The sequence below is a fragment of the Stigmatopora argus genome, chromosome 15 (assembly GCF_051989625.1).
Source record: "Stigmatopora argus isolate UIUO_Sarg chromosome 15, RoL_Sarg_1.0, whole genome shotgun sequence".
In the NCBI taxonomy this organism is placed as follows: Eukaryota; Metazoa; Chordata; class Actinopteri; order Syngnathiformes; family Syngnathidae; genus Stigmatopora; species Stigmatopora argus.
In genome coordinates this window covers 14,787,780-14,803,233 of record NC_135401.1, presented here as the reverse complement: position 1 = coordinate 14,803,233, position 15,454 = coordinate 14,787,780, and the positions used below count along the sequence as shown (strand labels likewise).

The 15,454-nt window shown below is 42.0% G+C and overlaps 1 protein-coding gene across 3 annotated transcripts in view; it reads left to right on the top strand.

The window, feature by feature from the left end:
- The window catches only part of LOC144089484 (uncharacterized), a 61,555-nt gene that overhangs the window by 24,555 nt on the left and 21,546 nt on the right, over window positions 1-15,454 (top strand). For all 3 annotated transcript variants that reach the window (XR_013305085.1, XR_013305084.1, XM_077620375.1), the window contains exons 9-13: window positions 5,050-5,252; window positions 5,972-6,360; window positions 9,653-9,793; window positions 10,325-10,468; window positions 14,475-14,710. Coding sequence is in view for 1 of the 3 variants with exons in the window: in XM_077620375.1 (XP_077476501.1) it covers window positions 5,050-5,252; window positions 5,972-6,360; window positions 9,653-9,793; window positions 10,325-10,468; window positions 14,475-14,710 (1,113 nt within the window). In the remaining 2 variants the exon portion in view is untranslated. The remainder of the gene's footprint in view (window positions 1-5,049; window positions 5,253-5,971; window positions 6,361-9,652; window positions 9,794-10,324; window positions 10,469-14,474; window positions 14,711-15,454) is intronic.

Here is a 15,454-nt window from a genome sequence, read left to right as displayed (position 1 = left end):
CTCGACATACAAGTGCCTCGTCATACGAGTGCCCCGACATACGAGTGCCCCGACATACGAGGAATTTGAGATACGTGTAAAATTACAAGCAAATATTTACCTTGCGATATGAGACAAATTTTGAGATACGAGGATTTGAGACGGCCAGTTGGCCAGGCTGCTAGAGGCTGCTTTATGATTTCACCGCACTGTCTCTCTCGCCGCATCGCCCTCGTGCAGAGATCTCTACGAGCACTGGGCAGAGCGTTGCATTTTTTCAGTTTTTTTTTTTTGCATTAGTCAGTGCAGAATTTAGGGAAACACAATGGATCCAAAGCAAGCCGGTGCAATGAAGGGTAGTACGAAGAAAAGGCTTATGATAACAATCGATATTAAACACGAAATAATGGAAAAAAATGAGTATGTACGCGTGACTGAGCTGGCTCGTCAATACGTATGAAGAAGGAGGAAGTTCGCCCCGAAAGCCGCAGTTACATGAACCTCTTTGTCTTAGTTATTGCACAAGAAGGTTTAAATTTAGTGTAACGTAAGATTAAAACTTTTTTTAAGTGTGTATCGGAATCTAAGTTCATTTAAGTTAAATATAAAGTTTATGTTACGGTACGAGCGCACCCGTCAAGTGACTCTCTCTCTCTCTCTCTCTCTTTCTCTCTCCCCTCTCCACAAACTCCCCGTTGTACAAAATAATGCCTCATTTTATTATTAATCATAACCACTAGTTATGGGAACATTACTAGTTTATGTTACGTTACGAGCGCATCTGTCAAGTGACCCTCTCTTTCTCGCTCTCTCTTTCTCCCTTATCCACGAAGCCCCCCCCGTTGTATGAAATAATGCCTGATTTTATTATTAAACATAGCCACTAGTTGTGTTACTCTGTTAGTAGATGGTAAATTACAACCAATAAAAATGTTTATCATAGTAATATCCAGATTTTGGTATTTTTTTCAGAGGGTGGGAACAAGTTAATTTGTATTTAGTTCATTTCTATGGGTAACAATGATTTGAGATACAAGTAAATCGACATTTGAGCTCAGTCCCGGAACGCATTAAGCTCGTATCTCAAGGCACCACTGTACATGCAAATGAGTGCCTCCAGATATGAAAAAGATCCAAGTTACAAAATCCCCCAAGAAGTAAATGCATTCCTTATCCGTTATTTTATTTTGAAATAAATTGTCGCGGGTGCATTTATTCTAGCTTTAGAACACGGCTACACTCTACTGGGCGCTCACTGGCTATCTGACAACAACAATCTGTTTCTTTGACCCGTTGTCTGCTTAAACTTATGCTTTGAAGAAACTGGCCCAGTGCCTTTGATGCAGATACAGTCAAGCCTCAACCTGAACTTCAGCCTGGGGTGGGCGAAATTGTGTCGCGGGGCAGGCGATGGAGTTTATGGTCAGTAAGGAGGTCGTTGACGAATTGGTCGAGGGGCTCCAAAATGAACTCTCAACAGAATGCAACACTCGGCAAAAAACGAGGAATTCAACGAGAAGTTTGCTGAGGAAGAAGCAGCCTCCTTTCCAATAGCACTAATCAGAAAAAAACGGGGGAGAAACAAACTTTCCGACTTGGTAGGAAAAAAAAGTGTTCACGAGTCGTGCAATCGCCCACAACGTTTGTCTTGTGCATTTTAGAAACATTACTAAAAGTTGTCACTGGCAATTGTCTTTAGATCGATTTTTATCAAAACGTCTGTCAACAAGCACCGCCAAAGGGGAACTTAAATGCAAACAGTTAAGAAGCAGTGGCGATAAATAAAATGGGTGAAAAATTAGATGCCAAAGAAATCATAAAATGTTAATGAAAAAGATTAAATGTTCAATATTGTTTTGAATTCTGTGTGTTTATATCAGGGGTCCCCAAACTTTTTCTTGTGAGGGCCACATAACTTTTCCCTTCTCTGATGGGGGGCCGGTGTCAGTTTGTAACAGAAAAAGTGTGACGATCGTAGGGGAGCTTAATTTTCTTTTATTGTTTTCCAGAAAGCCACACATAACCAAATAACCCTTTCCAGGTTCTTTACAGAAAAAAAGTCAGGAAACATATAATAACACTATTAATGAAATAAATAATAACTAAATAACCCTCTCTGAGTTCTTCACAGAAAAAACAGGAAATAAATAACACTATTTATGAAATAAATAATAACTAAATAACTCTCTCTGGGTTCTTCATAGAAAAAAAAGCCATGGAACATTAACTTTCTGTTGTGCCATGCACAATCTTCTCCCTTTGCTCTGAAGTTTATGCACGACACCACAACCGTCATTACAGAATCCCACGTCAACATTTTGCAGCACAGTGCTTGGTGGTGAATTTGGCAGTGGACTCGTAGCGGGGCGGTGAGACACCTTTTTTCCAACTCCCGGTTCATGCGTCCCATTATTAGACCGCCAGTTTCGGCCACCATGCTAGGAGCCCCGTCAGTCGTGATGCTAGCTAGCTTTGACCAGTTCAGGTCCAACTTCTCCATGGTTTGGCACACTTTGTCAAAAATATCCTCTCCCATTGTAGTCCATTTGAGACTTTGGAGGGCTGCCAGATCCTCGCAAATCTCAAAGTTTGCGCTAACTCCACGAATAAAAATGAGCAGTTGCGCTGTGTCTTGCACGTCCGTGCTTTCATCCAGTGTTAATGAAAAAAAGTCAAATTATTTCGTCTTCTGCTGCAGCTGGGCATATACATTACTCCCGATTTCGTCAACGCGTCTGGTCATTGTACTCACCGACAGACTTACGGCATTAAATGCATCTTTCTTCTCGGGACACACCTCCGCGACAGTATCCATACATTTCTTAACAAACTCTCCGTCAGTGAAAGGCTTACCGCTGCTTGCTATCAATTTAGCAACCCAAAAGCCGGCCCGAACGGATGCCTGGTTCTGCTGAGATAGTAGTCCACTTTTTCGCTTTGAGAGTTTGTCTGCTCGTATTTGGCCTTGCAATCTATCGTACTTGTCTTTGTGACGGGATTCATAGTGTCGGCAAAGATTGTATTCTTTGAATACCGCCACCGTCTCTTGACAAATGAGACAAACAGCCTTTTCTTTGCATTGAACAAAAAAATAATCGTTTGTCCACTCCAGGTTAAATACCCTGCATTCTGAATCAATTTTTCTCTCACCTAACTTTTTCGCCATTATTCCGTTCTCAAACAGGTTGCAGTTTTAATATGCTTGAATAGTCTGCGATGGTCCCAGGGCTCCGCCCTCACCTGCGATCGTCCAGATGTCTCGGTAACACTGCTCGTGCATGCAACGGTGGACGTGCCCGCATTCATCAAAGGGAAACACTCTCCCCGCGCGTGTCACCAAAGAAGCAATGCGAAGCCCCGCTTCACTGGGATGATTTGTGGGCTCAGCAGGGGTGCAATGAACCAAACACAAGATTAAAACGTCCCAGTCTTCAAGGCCAAATAGGAAAAAAAATCCGATAGCGTCTCTGATATTGTTCAGAGGGCCGGTCCAAATGTGCCGGCGGGCCGCATCCCCAAAAAAAATAAAAAAAATAAAAAAATAAATTTAAAAAATAAATAAAATACAAAATCTGATAGCGTCTCTGGTATTGTTCAGAGGGCCGGTCCAAATGTGCCGGCAGGCCGGATACGGCCCGCGGGCCGTAGTTTGGTGACCCCTGGTTTATATGTTCGTTTTTGTCTGCTCTCTCTACTGCCTACCGCTAGGTTGGTAGTTGTGTGAGGACTATGGAACGAATTAGGGGATTTACATATAAAGTACTGCTCTACTTACAAAATTATGAAAAAAGCTCTGGAACCAATTAATTTAAGTAGAGGTACGACTGTAATTAGAAGGCCATTAATTATATGAAGGAACGGCCCATAATTTCAACCTGGAAATGTTATATTTGCTAGCAGGCGGAGAGACGGAGTGAGGGTGCACTAACAAAACTAATACTTTCACAGAATTCCCCAAAACAACAAAGATTTCAAAACCACAGTACAAAACCAAACCTTACTGGTAAGATGCGGGGAAACGAACACAGGACATGGGAAGAGAACGTGTACACAAGACAAGCCGTCAACGACTGATAAATACAATGTGATGGTTTGCAGGCCGCTTCTCTCTGGAATCAGGATGGGTCGCCTCCATCAGGGTCCTCGTCATCCAAGTCGCCGCGGTCAATGCCACCTCAACCCCAGAACTGTGAGGGTGACGAGCTAACCACTCAATGTGCTAACAACTCGACCATGGGGTCCGCTTAGACACTTCTTTATAGAAATTGCAGGACTCATGGAGAGAAAAACGTAGCAATTCATAGTTAGAAATTTTGGTTGATATTCTGAAAAGAAAATATCACCACAAACGTATGCCTTAAAATTCTAAACATTTGGAGTTAATTCTTGACCAAGAAATTGGGAACTAGGTGCTTCTTAAAAGAAAAAAAATCATGAAATTTTTAAACGTATTATTTCATTCAAAACATTTGTGTTTATAATCTCCCCGCCAAAATTGCCGAAGATGTACTGGAAAAAATAAACCAGATGGATGCTTAGAAAAACATTTACATTTTGCACTACATGCTTTAAAAAACTAATACATAAATATTCACATTTAGAAAGAAAACCCTTGGTATGAATGTTAAAATTGTTTAAATATATTTTAATTATCAACTCCAGGTCTGCACCTGTGTGGAGTTTGAATGTGTGTGGGTTTTCTCCAGGTACTCCGGTTTCCTCCCACATTCCAAAAACAGGTAGGCTGATTGGACACTCCAAATTGCCCCTAGGTATGGGTGTGAGTGTGCATGGTTGTCCGTCTCCTTGTGCCCTGCAATCGGCTGGCCACCAATTCAGGTTGTCCCCTGCCTCTGGCCCGCAGTCAGCTGGGATAGGTTCTACCACCCCCCGTGATCCTAATGAGGATAAAGCGTTTCAGAAAATGAGATGAGATATTTTAATGATTGAAATAACTTTTTGGATCCCTCATCCTTGATAATGCAGGAAAGAGTGTTATGTTTGTTGAGGCGAGACTAAACGCATAATTTCTTCTTCTTTCATGACATTGTCACCTCATAACTCCTCTAGAGTGAAAGCAGTACAGACACGGAGAGCACGATGGCGTCCGGCGTGGCGTCAAATATCCCCCTTGACCTTACCAAGGCTGACCAGGCCCACCACGTGCGGGAGATGAGCAGCACTAACGTCAAGGCACCCACATCCATTACTATTGCTGCCCGCAAACGCCCTGATAAGCTCTTTCCGCCCGGACCCCCCCTGCTGGAGGCTGGGTGCGTTCGCTCTATTTCTAGCCAAGTTTTAACTCATTGGCAGCCGTTTTCAGTGACAAAAGTACAATCCCTTTTCTAATGATGTCAGTGTGTGATCATTCACTGCTAGCTAAGGCTGCCAAAATGGTCAACTAACTGATTTTTTACATTGGATTCATTCATCCACTATCAAAATAGTTTAGTTTTGTTCGTCTAAAACTGGAGTGCTCAATAAGTTGATCGCGATCTACCAATAGATCGAGATTTTACTGTACAAGTTCAAACCTGTGTCTGAAGCACCATAATACGACCCCCATGACTCATAAAAGGAAAGACAGAGTTCAAAATACAACTTAAAGAAAAGGAAAAACGGTAAAAAAATAGAAAATATTTTTAGGATAGGAATAAAAACAGTATACACTACTCTCTATGTTGTAGTTTTTTTAACATTCAAAAATTTCTATACATTTGAGGTAAAGAAGGAATTGTTTGTTCCTTTTTATTTCGTTCTCTTGTTAAAAAAACGTAAATAATTTTCTTTTTTAATTAACCCATTAGAATTCTAACGCTGATTATGTCATGTGCCCTGCAATTGCCTATCAGCAATTCAGGGCGAAACAGCCCACAGTTAGCAGAGAGAGGCTCTGGCACCCTTGTAACTCATGAGCATAAGTAGAGTGGAGGGGGATAGAATAATTGTTTTTGTCATTAATCTTAATGCGTGGGTGTCCTGTTGTTAGAAAGTCACCAATGGAGGAAGAAAGACAGATGGCAACGGAGGCAGAGTCAGATGACCCGTCCCACCGCCCCAATATCGCCGAGGACACCACAATCCCGTTGAACCACGTGTCGCGCACCCGCCTCACCCTGTTGCCAAAGCCCGTTCCGCTGGGCCGTTCGCCGTCATCTTTGTCATCGTCTGGCACACGAGCGTCATTGGAGCCTCCTGCTGACATGTTTGTCCCGCTGAAGCGCTCCTCGCCTGCCGTCAGCAGCGCAGACGAGGGCGTTGGCTTGTCCGGCCCACTACCTGAGTGGGACCCGCAGAGTCAGCCCATGTCATCGAGTCAACGCCAGCGTCAGTCTTTCAAAGGCAAGGCCATGAGGAGCTATACACCTGAAACTCCAGGTAACTCATTATGATCATCATTTTCAAATGTTTCTTTTCATGTTACAAATGAATTAATTATTTTTTAAAGAAATTAATTTGTTACAGAATTTTAAAAAAATGATTATTTTAAAAGGTGCTTTACTTACATGCATTTAAAAAAAATACATATATTATTAAAAGATTAATTTAGTGGTAGCCTACATAATTTTATTAAGTTAAATGAAGAAATCTGAATGTCAACATAATAAATATATCTAGCTTCACCTTCATTTTAGTGGAACCACTATATAAGGAAACTTGTGTTGCATGATTTTGTGAAGGTATTAAAAGTGTACTGCATTAAAGTAGAAGTAAAAGTAGAAGTAACAGTCTTTTAAAGTAAATTTAAACATTTAATTAACTTTTTTTTCCAGTCAGTTTTGTGAAATAATTTTAAGATGAAACTACATTTTATGGTGAAAGAACAAATCTGGACATCAACATAAAATGATATAGCTTTCGCTTTAAACTATTTTGTTCATCCACTTGACATAGAAAAAACAGTGAACCGTGTAGCTAAGATTACAGTACTGCTAGAGGTTCAGAATTCATAAGACTTGAATGAAATGAAAAGTGGAACTCCATTGAACATTTTCCCCAATACAAATTTTCTCATATCTTTAAATATACATATTTTTAAGCATGAAAAATATGTATTTGGTATTAGTCAAAAGGAGGTCTAATTTCATCCATATGCAGCAATGATTAAGTTGATTATTCCATTTTGAAATATGTTATTTAAAAAAAATGTTATTTTGTATTTAAACCCCATGTCTTCGTTAACTAGTGTCGGAGTACAGTCATACCTTGAGATACGAGCTTAATGCGTTCCGGGACTGAGCTCGTATGTCGATTTACTCGTATCTCAAATCAACGTTTCTCAGAAATGAACTAAATACAAATTAACTCAAAATGAGGGTAGCGGGGGTGGGGGGGGTGCTGGAGCCTATCCCAGCTGACTCCGGGTCAGATTCGGGCGACACCCTGAATCGGTGGCCACCCGATCGCAGGGCACAAGGAGACGGACAATCATGCTACATTAAACTTGTTTTTAGAAATTGAAAAAACACAGAATTTCAGAAAAAGTTCAAAAGTTTTCCAGGGAGAGGCAAATTTATATGGAGACAGCCGGTACAATTTGAACTAATCAAATGTGTATATTTCAAATTACACATCTTTATATTGTCTTGTCGAGCCTAACGAAGGCTATTAGTGTGTATATGTACTGTTGTGGTCAAAAGTTTATATACACTTGTGAAGAACATAATGTCATGGCTCTCTTGAGTTTCCAGTTACTCTGATTTTTCTCTAGAGTGATTGGGACAGATACTTCTTTGTCACAAAAAACATTCATGAAGTTTGGTTCTTTTATGACTTTATTATGGGTGAACAGAAAAAAGTGATCAAATCTGCTGGGTCAAAAATATACCTACAGCAGCGCTAATATTTGGTAACATGTCCCTTGGCCATTTTCACTTCAATTAGGCGCTTTTGGTAGCCATCCACAAGCTTTTGGCAAGCTTCTGGATGAATCTTTGACCACTCCTCTTGACAGAATTGGTGCAGTTCAGTTAAATTTGATGGCTTTGTGACATGGACTTGTTTCTCAGCATTGTCCACAAGTTCTCAATGGGGTTTAAGTCAGGACTTTGGGAAGGGCATTCGTAAACCTTAATTCTAGCCTGATTTAGCCATTCCATGACTTTTTTTGATGTGTGTTTCTGTTGGCACACCCAACTGCGCCCAAGACTCAATCTTCGGGCTGATGACTTTAGGTTATCTTGAAGAATTTGAAGGTAATCCTCCTTCTTCATTATCACATTTACTCTCAGTAAAGCACCAGTTCCATTGGTAGCAAAACAGCCCCACAGCATAATACTACCACCACCGCGCTTGACAGTAGGCATGGTGTATTTGGGGTTAAAGGCCTCACCTTTTTTTCCTCCAAACATATTGCTGGGCATTGTGACCAAACAGCTCGATTTTTGTTTCGTCTGACTACAGAACTTTCCTCCAGAAGGTCTCATCTTTGTCCATGTGATCAGCAGCAAACTTCAGTCGAGCCTTAAGGTGCCGCTTTTGGAGCAAGGGCTTCCTTCTTGCACGGCAGCCTCTCAGTACATGGAGATGCAAAACACACTTGACTGTGGACACGCAAAACACACTTGACTGTGGACACTGACACCTGTGTTCCAGCAGCTTCTAATTCTTGGCAGATCTGCTTTTTGGTGATTCTCGGTTGAATCTTCACCCTCCTGACGAATTTTCTCTCAGCAGCAGGTGATAGCTTTCGTTTTCTTCCTGACCGGGGCAGTGACAAAACAGTGCCATGCACTTTATACTTACAAACAATTGTTTGCACTGTTGCTCTTGGGACCTGCAGCTGCTTTGAAATGGCTCCAAGTGACTTTCCTGACTTGTTCAAGTCAAGGATTCGCTTTTTCAGATCATGCTGAGCTCCTTTGACTTTCCCATTGTAGCGTTTGTGGGCGTTTGCATCCAATGATCCCTATTTAAATGGCCTCAGAGAAGTCACCAGCTGTAGTCACTCATAATCACTCACAAAAAGTTAAGAGGCCATGCTATGAAGCTCATTTCACTGACACAACTTTCTAAGTCACCAAAATTGCTCATTCGTGTTGCTGTATGTATATTTTTGACCCAGCAGATTTGATCACTTTTTCTGTTAACCCATAATAAAGTCATAAAAGAACCAGACTTCATGAATGTTTTTGTGACAAAGAAGTATCTGTTCCAATCACTCTATCAGAGAAAAATCAGAGTTGTAGAAATAACTGGAAACTCAAGAGAGCCATGACGTTATGTTCTTCACAAGTGTATGTAAACTTTTGACCACAACTGTATGTGTGTGGGGTTAACTGACATTACAAAGTCCCTGCGCTCTTAAAATGTGTCAGTTTTGTCAACATTATCTTCTGTATTATCAAAGGTCCTAAGAAATTTTCAATTTGCATACAAATATTTTGAGCAACTGTTTATTATGACTCGCATTTATATACTAAGTGTTGTTTCGGACTTTAACTGTTAATGAAAATATCTTTAATTTATTCTTTTATGTTACAGATAAGTTGATTTCTATAGTCATAATTCATCAGATCACAGAGCTTTATCACAGCTGAAATTAAAATATTAAAGCAAAACAATTTAACACTAAAATAAGTAAGTAAATATTAGGAATATGTGACATTTAATTAGATATTAGAAAATCATGAACAAATTTAATAACAAAAATCTTTTTTTTCTTTCCTAGTAAGGGATGAGGGCAATGACCGTGCGGTGGCACTGCGTCCTTACAAGCCTCGTGGTGCCAACGAGCTCTTCTTCATGCCTGAAGTGGAAGGCCGCTTCCCTGTGTCATCTTCGTGCACCACCATGGAGAGTTCGCACACAGGTAAAGCCTCCAAACTAAGCTGGTCCCCTGGCGCAGAGGCACCCTGGAAAATTGTATGAATAGGATCGGCTTTCCGGCATGCTGCGCAGATGTTAGCAAAGTATGCTCAGCTTGCCGTTTCCTGTTTCACACTCTTTCTTCCCCTGAATATTTTATATAGTCATTCAGCTGCTGCTATGGATAAGTACCTTTAACTCATTCATTACCATTAACAGGATTGGAGTGGGGTATCGTGTTTCAGTGGACATTCAATCCATTCAGACCGAAAGTTCTTGCAGTGATACCGCTTATCCTCACGGTCGCAGGGGGTGCTGGAGCTTATGCCAGCAAACTACAGGCACCATGCAAGGATCACCCTGATTTGGTGGGCAGCCAAACGTAGAGCACAAGGAGACAGACAACCAATTATGCTCACACTCAGCTTGGGGGAATTTCAAAGCAGTCCCGAACCACTTTATGTCCATGTTCATGCGCTTCAAAAAGAATAGGAAGTCCTTTTACATTACCATCACTGTTTCCCCTGCCTGCTAGGTCTGGATGATGCAGTGCCGCCGGTGTTCGCGCCAGAAGTCCTTGGCCAATGTGATGCAGGCCTGGATCGTGGTGTCACCATCAAACATTCCAGGGGCATTTACAGCAAGAAGTGCACCAAGGCGAAGGCCACACGCTACCCAGGTGACATTCATTTAAAAACTGCCATTCGTTGCGATAGATGTCTATTACATTTGAAGAGTAGCCCTGAAGTGTGACCATTCACTGTTTCTAAGTGTGTTGTCTTTAACATACTCACCTAGGGGCAATTTAGAGCCGTGTTCCCGAACCACCTCAGTCATAGTAATGAATATTAACATTTTAAAGTTCACACACACAAGGCACCGTCGACGCTCCACTATGGGGATCATTAGTCAATGGCGTGCTGCACCTCAGGTTTCAGATCACAAAGGCAATCACACCGACAACCATTCATGCTCAGACTCGTACCTAGAATCAATCTAGAGTGTTCAACCAGCCTACTCTGCATATTTTTGGGATGTGGGAGGAAACTGGAATACCCAGAGAAAACCCACGCTAGCCTCGGTGAACATGCAACTCCACACAAGAAAGACAGAACCTGGGATTGAACCCTCGATCCCAGAACTGGGAGGCCGATGCGCTAACCCAGGGGTCCCCAAACTTTTTCTTGTGAGGGCCACATAACTTTTCCCTTCTCTGATGGGGGGCCGGTGTCAGTTTGTAACAGAAAAAGCCATGGAACATTAACTTTCTGTTGTGCCATGCACAATCTTCTCCCTTTGCTCTGAAGTTTATGCACGACACCACAACCGTCATTACAGAATCCCACGTCAACATTTTGCAGCACAGTGCTTGGTGGTGAATTTGGCAGTGGACTCGTAGCGGGGCGGTGAGACCCCTTTTTTCCAACTCCCAGTTCATGCGTCCCATTATTAGACCGCGAGTTTCGGCCACCATGCTAGGAGCCCCGTCAGTCGTGATGCTAGCTAGCTTTGACCAGTCCAGGTCCAACTTCTCCATGGTTTGGCACACTTTGTCAAAAATATCCTCTCCCGTTGTCGTCCCTTTGAGACTTTGGAGGGCTGCCAGATCCTCGCAAATCTCAAAGTTTGCGCTAACTCCACGAATAAAAATGAGCAGTTGCGCTGTGTCTTGCACGTCCGTGCTTTCATCCAGTGCTAATGAAAAAAAGTCAAATTATTTCGTCTTCTGCTGCAGCTGGGCATATACATTACTCCCGATTTCTTCAACGCGTCTGGTCATTGTACTCACCGACAGACTTACGGCATTAAATGCATCTTTCTTCTCGGGACACACCTCCTCCGCGACAGTATCCATACATTTCTTAACAAACTCTCCGTCAGTGAAAGGCTTACCGCTGCTTGCTATCAATTTAGCAACCCAAAAGCTGGCCCGAACGGATGCCTGGTTCTGCTGAGATAGTAGTCCACTTTTTCGCTTTGAGAGTTTGTCTGCTCGTATTTGGCCTTGCAATCTATCGTACTTGTCTTTGTGACGGGATTCATAGTGTCGGCAAAGATTGTATTCTTTGAATACCGCCACCGTCTCTTGACAAATGAGACAAACAGCCTTTTCTTTGCTTTGAACAAAAAAAATAATCGTTTGTCCACTCCAGGTTAAATATCCTGCATTCTGAATCAATTTTTCTCTCACCTAACTTTTTCGCCATTATTCCGTTCTCAAACAGGTTGCAGTTTTAATATGCTTGAATAGTCCGCGATGGTCCCAGGGCTCCGCCCTCACCTGCGATCGTCCAGATGTCTCGGTAACACTGCTCGTGCATGCAACGGTGGACATGCCCGCATGCATCAAAGGGAAACACTCTCCCCGCGCGTGTCACCAAAGAAGCAATGCGAAGCCCCGCTTCACTGGGATGATTTGTGGGCTCAGCAGGGGTGCAATGAACCAAACACAAGATTAAAATGTCCCAGTCTTCAAGGCCAAATAGGAAAAAAAATCCGATAGCGTCTCTGGTATTGTTCAGAGGGCCGGTCCAAATGTGCCAGCGGGCCGCATCCCAAAAAAAAAAAAAAAAAAAAAAAAAATTCCGATAGCGTCTCTGGTATTGTTCAGAGGGCCGGTCCAAATGTGCCGGCGGGCCGTAGTTTGGTGACCCCTGCGCTAACCAATCTTTCACCGGACCGCCCCTTTTTCAATTAACAAAAAAAACTAAATTACATTCAAAGGTAGCAATTAAAGGCTGGAATAGTCAATTGCACATATATTACAAAAAAATTAAAGACCACTTACAAGCTAATGAGGTTTTTTTCACAATCTGAGGGAGTACAGTGCAAAAAATATATTTTTAAACAAGACCCAGAAGTGCAGGGAAAGGTTGTCTTTGGGTCATAAAGTATACGACAGTGAGACTTCACTTGGATCTTTTAGTGGATAGGCTCGGTGTTGTCCTCATCATCACTCATTTTAGCTGTGTGATAGTCCTTCACTTTCATGCTCTGTGTGCGCCGCTCTATTGCTAACTCTGCTAAATGATTACCTGTTCCTCACCGCTTTCTTTGTCTACTGATCGTTGGTCTGACTCTAGCGTTCACGTCACATTAGCGCCCCTGTCCTTTGTGGTATTCGGGTGGTGTTTTTTCAGTATTTATCTAGCCACTTTGATCGACAGTTTTCTTATCAGTGTTGACAAAAATCATTTGATGATTATAATCATATTGGCCCGAATATAAGACGGTCCTGATTATAAGATGACCCCTTTTTTTCCAAGACCCAAGTTGAACAAAGACTTTTTGAACACCAAATTCAATTTTTATACAGAAAATAATTACAGTACATAAAAACCAAATCATTATAACAATATGTTTGAGGCAAAAAGCATTTTATTTTGCCTCATTCAAATCATGCAAAATCTGTCTATCACATCTTAATATCTGAACATTTAGCGTAATTACATATGGAAATTTATGACTAATGCTTTTAAAAAAATTGCAATAGCTATATTAACCATCGACGTGTTCAGCATTTGCTTTAAAGAGATTGGATTGGAACTTTATTTCATCCCGTATTCAGGAAATTTCCCTGGTTGCAGTAGCAAGACAGTAGCAAGCACAGACCAAGCCACGCGACTGGTTGGGGTCAAGTAGCAAAGGTCGCAAAAACAACAAAGCAAAAAGCACAAGGTAAAAGGCAAAGTATATTGGAAGCATTAAGAAATATTAAAATACAATTAAAAAAGATACAAAAGCAGCAAAAACACAAAACGAGTAAGAGCGGACGGAGCTACCGCTACCGGCTGCCACTTGAGCGGCGCCATCTTGGTTGCGGTAGCTAAAACGGATACAGACTCAAAAAGACGTTGTAAAGTTGGACAAAAACTGATAGTCACAAGAAAATGACATTGTAGAGTTAGATAAAACTGGAACCACACACAGGAAGTCTTCCACAAGGTGGGAAACTTCTGCAGACTGACCGAGGTTGAAAATATGCAGAATCACTCTTCCAAGCTTATCCGCACAGTTCCTCAGTAGTCTGGAGCTGAAGAAAACAGCAGCAGAGCAGAACTCCTCGACTCCGCTTCCGGCCTGGTAAGCGCCGACAGCTCTTCCATCTTATCGGGGAAGGATCTCGCTTTCTGATGGAATGGTTGGTCAGAAGCGTTGCTTCTTCTCCCGGAACTTTTGTCCAGCTCCGAATTTCCAGTACAAAGTAAAGTAAAAAGTATTATTATTAAGAAATATTGAATTGTAATTAAAAAAGATAGAAGGGCTGTAAAACACGAGAAACAAATAAGAGTGGACAGAGCTACTGCCACTGGATTCCGCGTGACGGCGTCATCTTGGAGGGAAAAAAAGGGCCCCATCCAACCTTGTGAATGGGTATAATGCCTTGACCCCGAATTTTAGACATGTGACACTTTTTTACTCTTATTTCAATGCAAAAATCACCGTCTTATATTCGGGCCAATACGGTATCGCCCATTTATACCATATCGTCTAGACCAGGGACGTCAAAGCAATTTCATAAAAGGGTCCTGGATTATGTTTGACCAATGAGGACACTTTTTTCCCAATCAGATATCTTGGATGTGTAATCAGTAGATTGCAGTAATATGCTGCTTGATTCAGCAGAAAATTCATTTTTTAAACTTTCTGAGATCTTATGTGTTGATGTATGCTTGTGCCGCTAGGTGCTGCTGTGGCATTGGATGAACAACATTCCCAGGCGAGCCAAGGCGAGACCTCGGTCACGGCAGGCTTCCAAGCAGGGGGCGTAGCCACAAACACTCAAGTGGAACGATTGCCACTGCTACATGCCGACAGGGAGGCATGGCTCCTGGAGCAATTGCAGCGCCTGTCCAATCTCATTCTTGCCACTAGGGGTGACAATGTGCCGCATTACAGGAGACATTACGACGAAAACCAGGTTACTTTTTTTATACAGTCGTACCTCTACTTAGGAATGTTTCTACATAGGAAATATGATTACTGTATTTAGTCGCATATAAGCCGCATTTGTCGGACAAAAAATTATGACTTAATCGTTGTACGGCTTATATGCGCATAAAAAACAACATGCAGGAAAGGGCAAGGTGACAACGCCATAACACCATGACGCCATGACACAAGACAGTGCGGCCGATACTGTCATTTATTTCAAAATAGAGAAAAGATAAACAGATAAAACACTAAACATAATTTATTTTGACGTCTTTGAATGAAATTCAAGAAAAATAACGTATCTTGGATAAAACGTGAAAAAACTCACTTGTGCCTGTCACTGCTCGCTTGCGGCGTGTCCATTTTAGCTAGGGCGGGGCGCCGCCATCATACTTAGGGCCCCGCCATCTTACCTAGTTAAACGTGCTCTGACTGGCCAGACGCGAGTAGCCTTGATATATGTGCTCGTTTACCATGTCAGCACATCCCAATTGTTGTTAAGGCTGATCAAAGGTCCTGCGGCTGATCGCTAAAATATCAGCCTTGATACCTGCGCAATGTGTACGTATGTCATACTATTATTGCACCCACCCACAGAGCTGGTGAAAAGTACACCGCTACGGACACACCTGTATATACCGCTCATGTGAATTCTCTTTTGAATTGAGGTTTAGCTGCATGATTGTACATATGTGAATTTGAAATAAAACAAAATTCCACTTAGATTTTT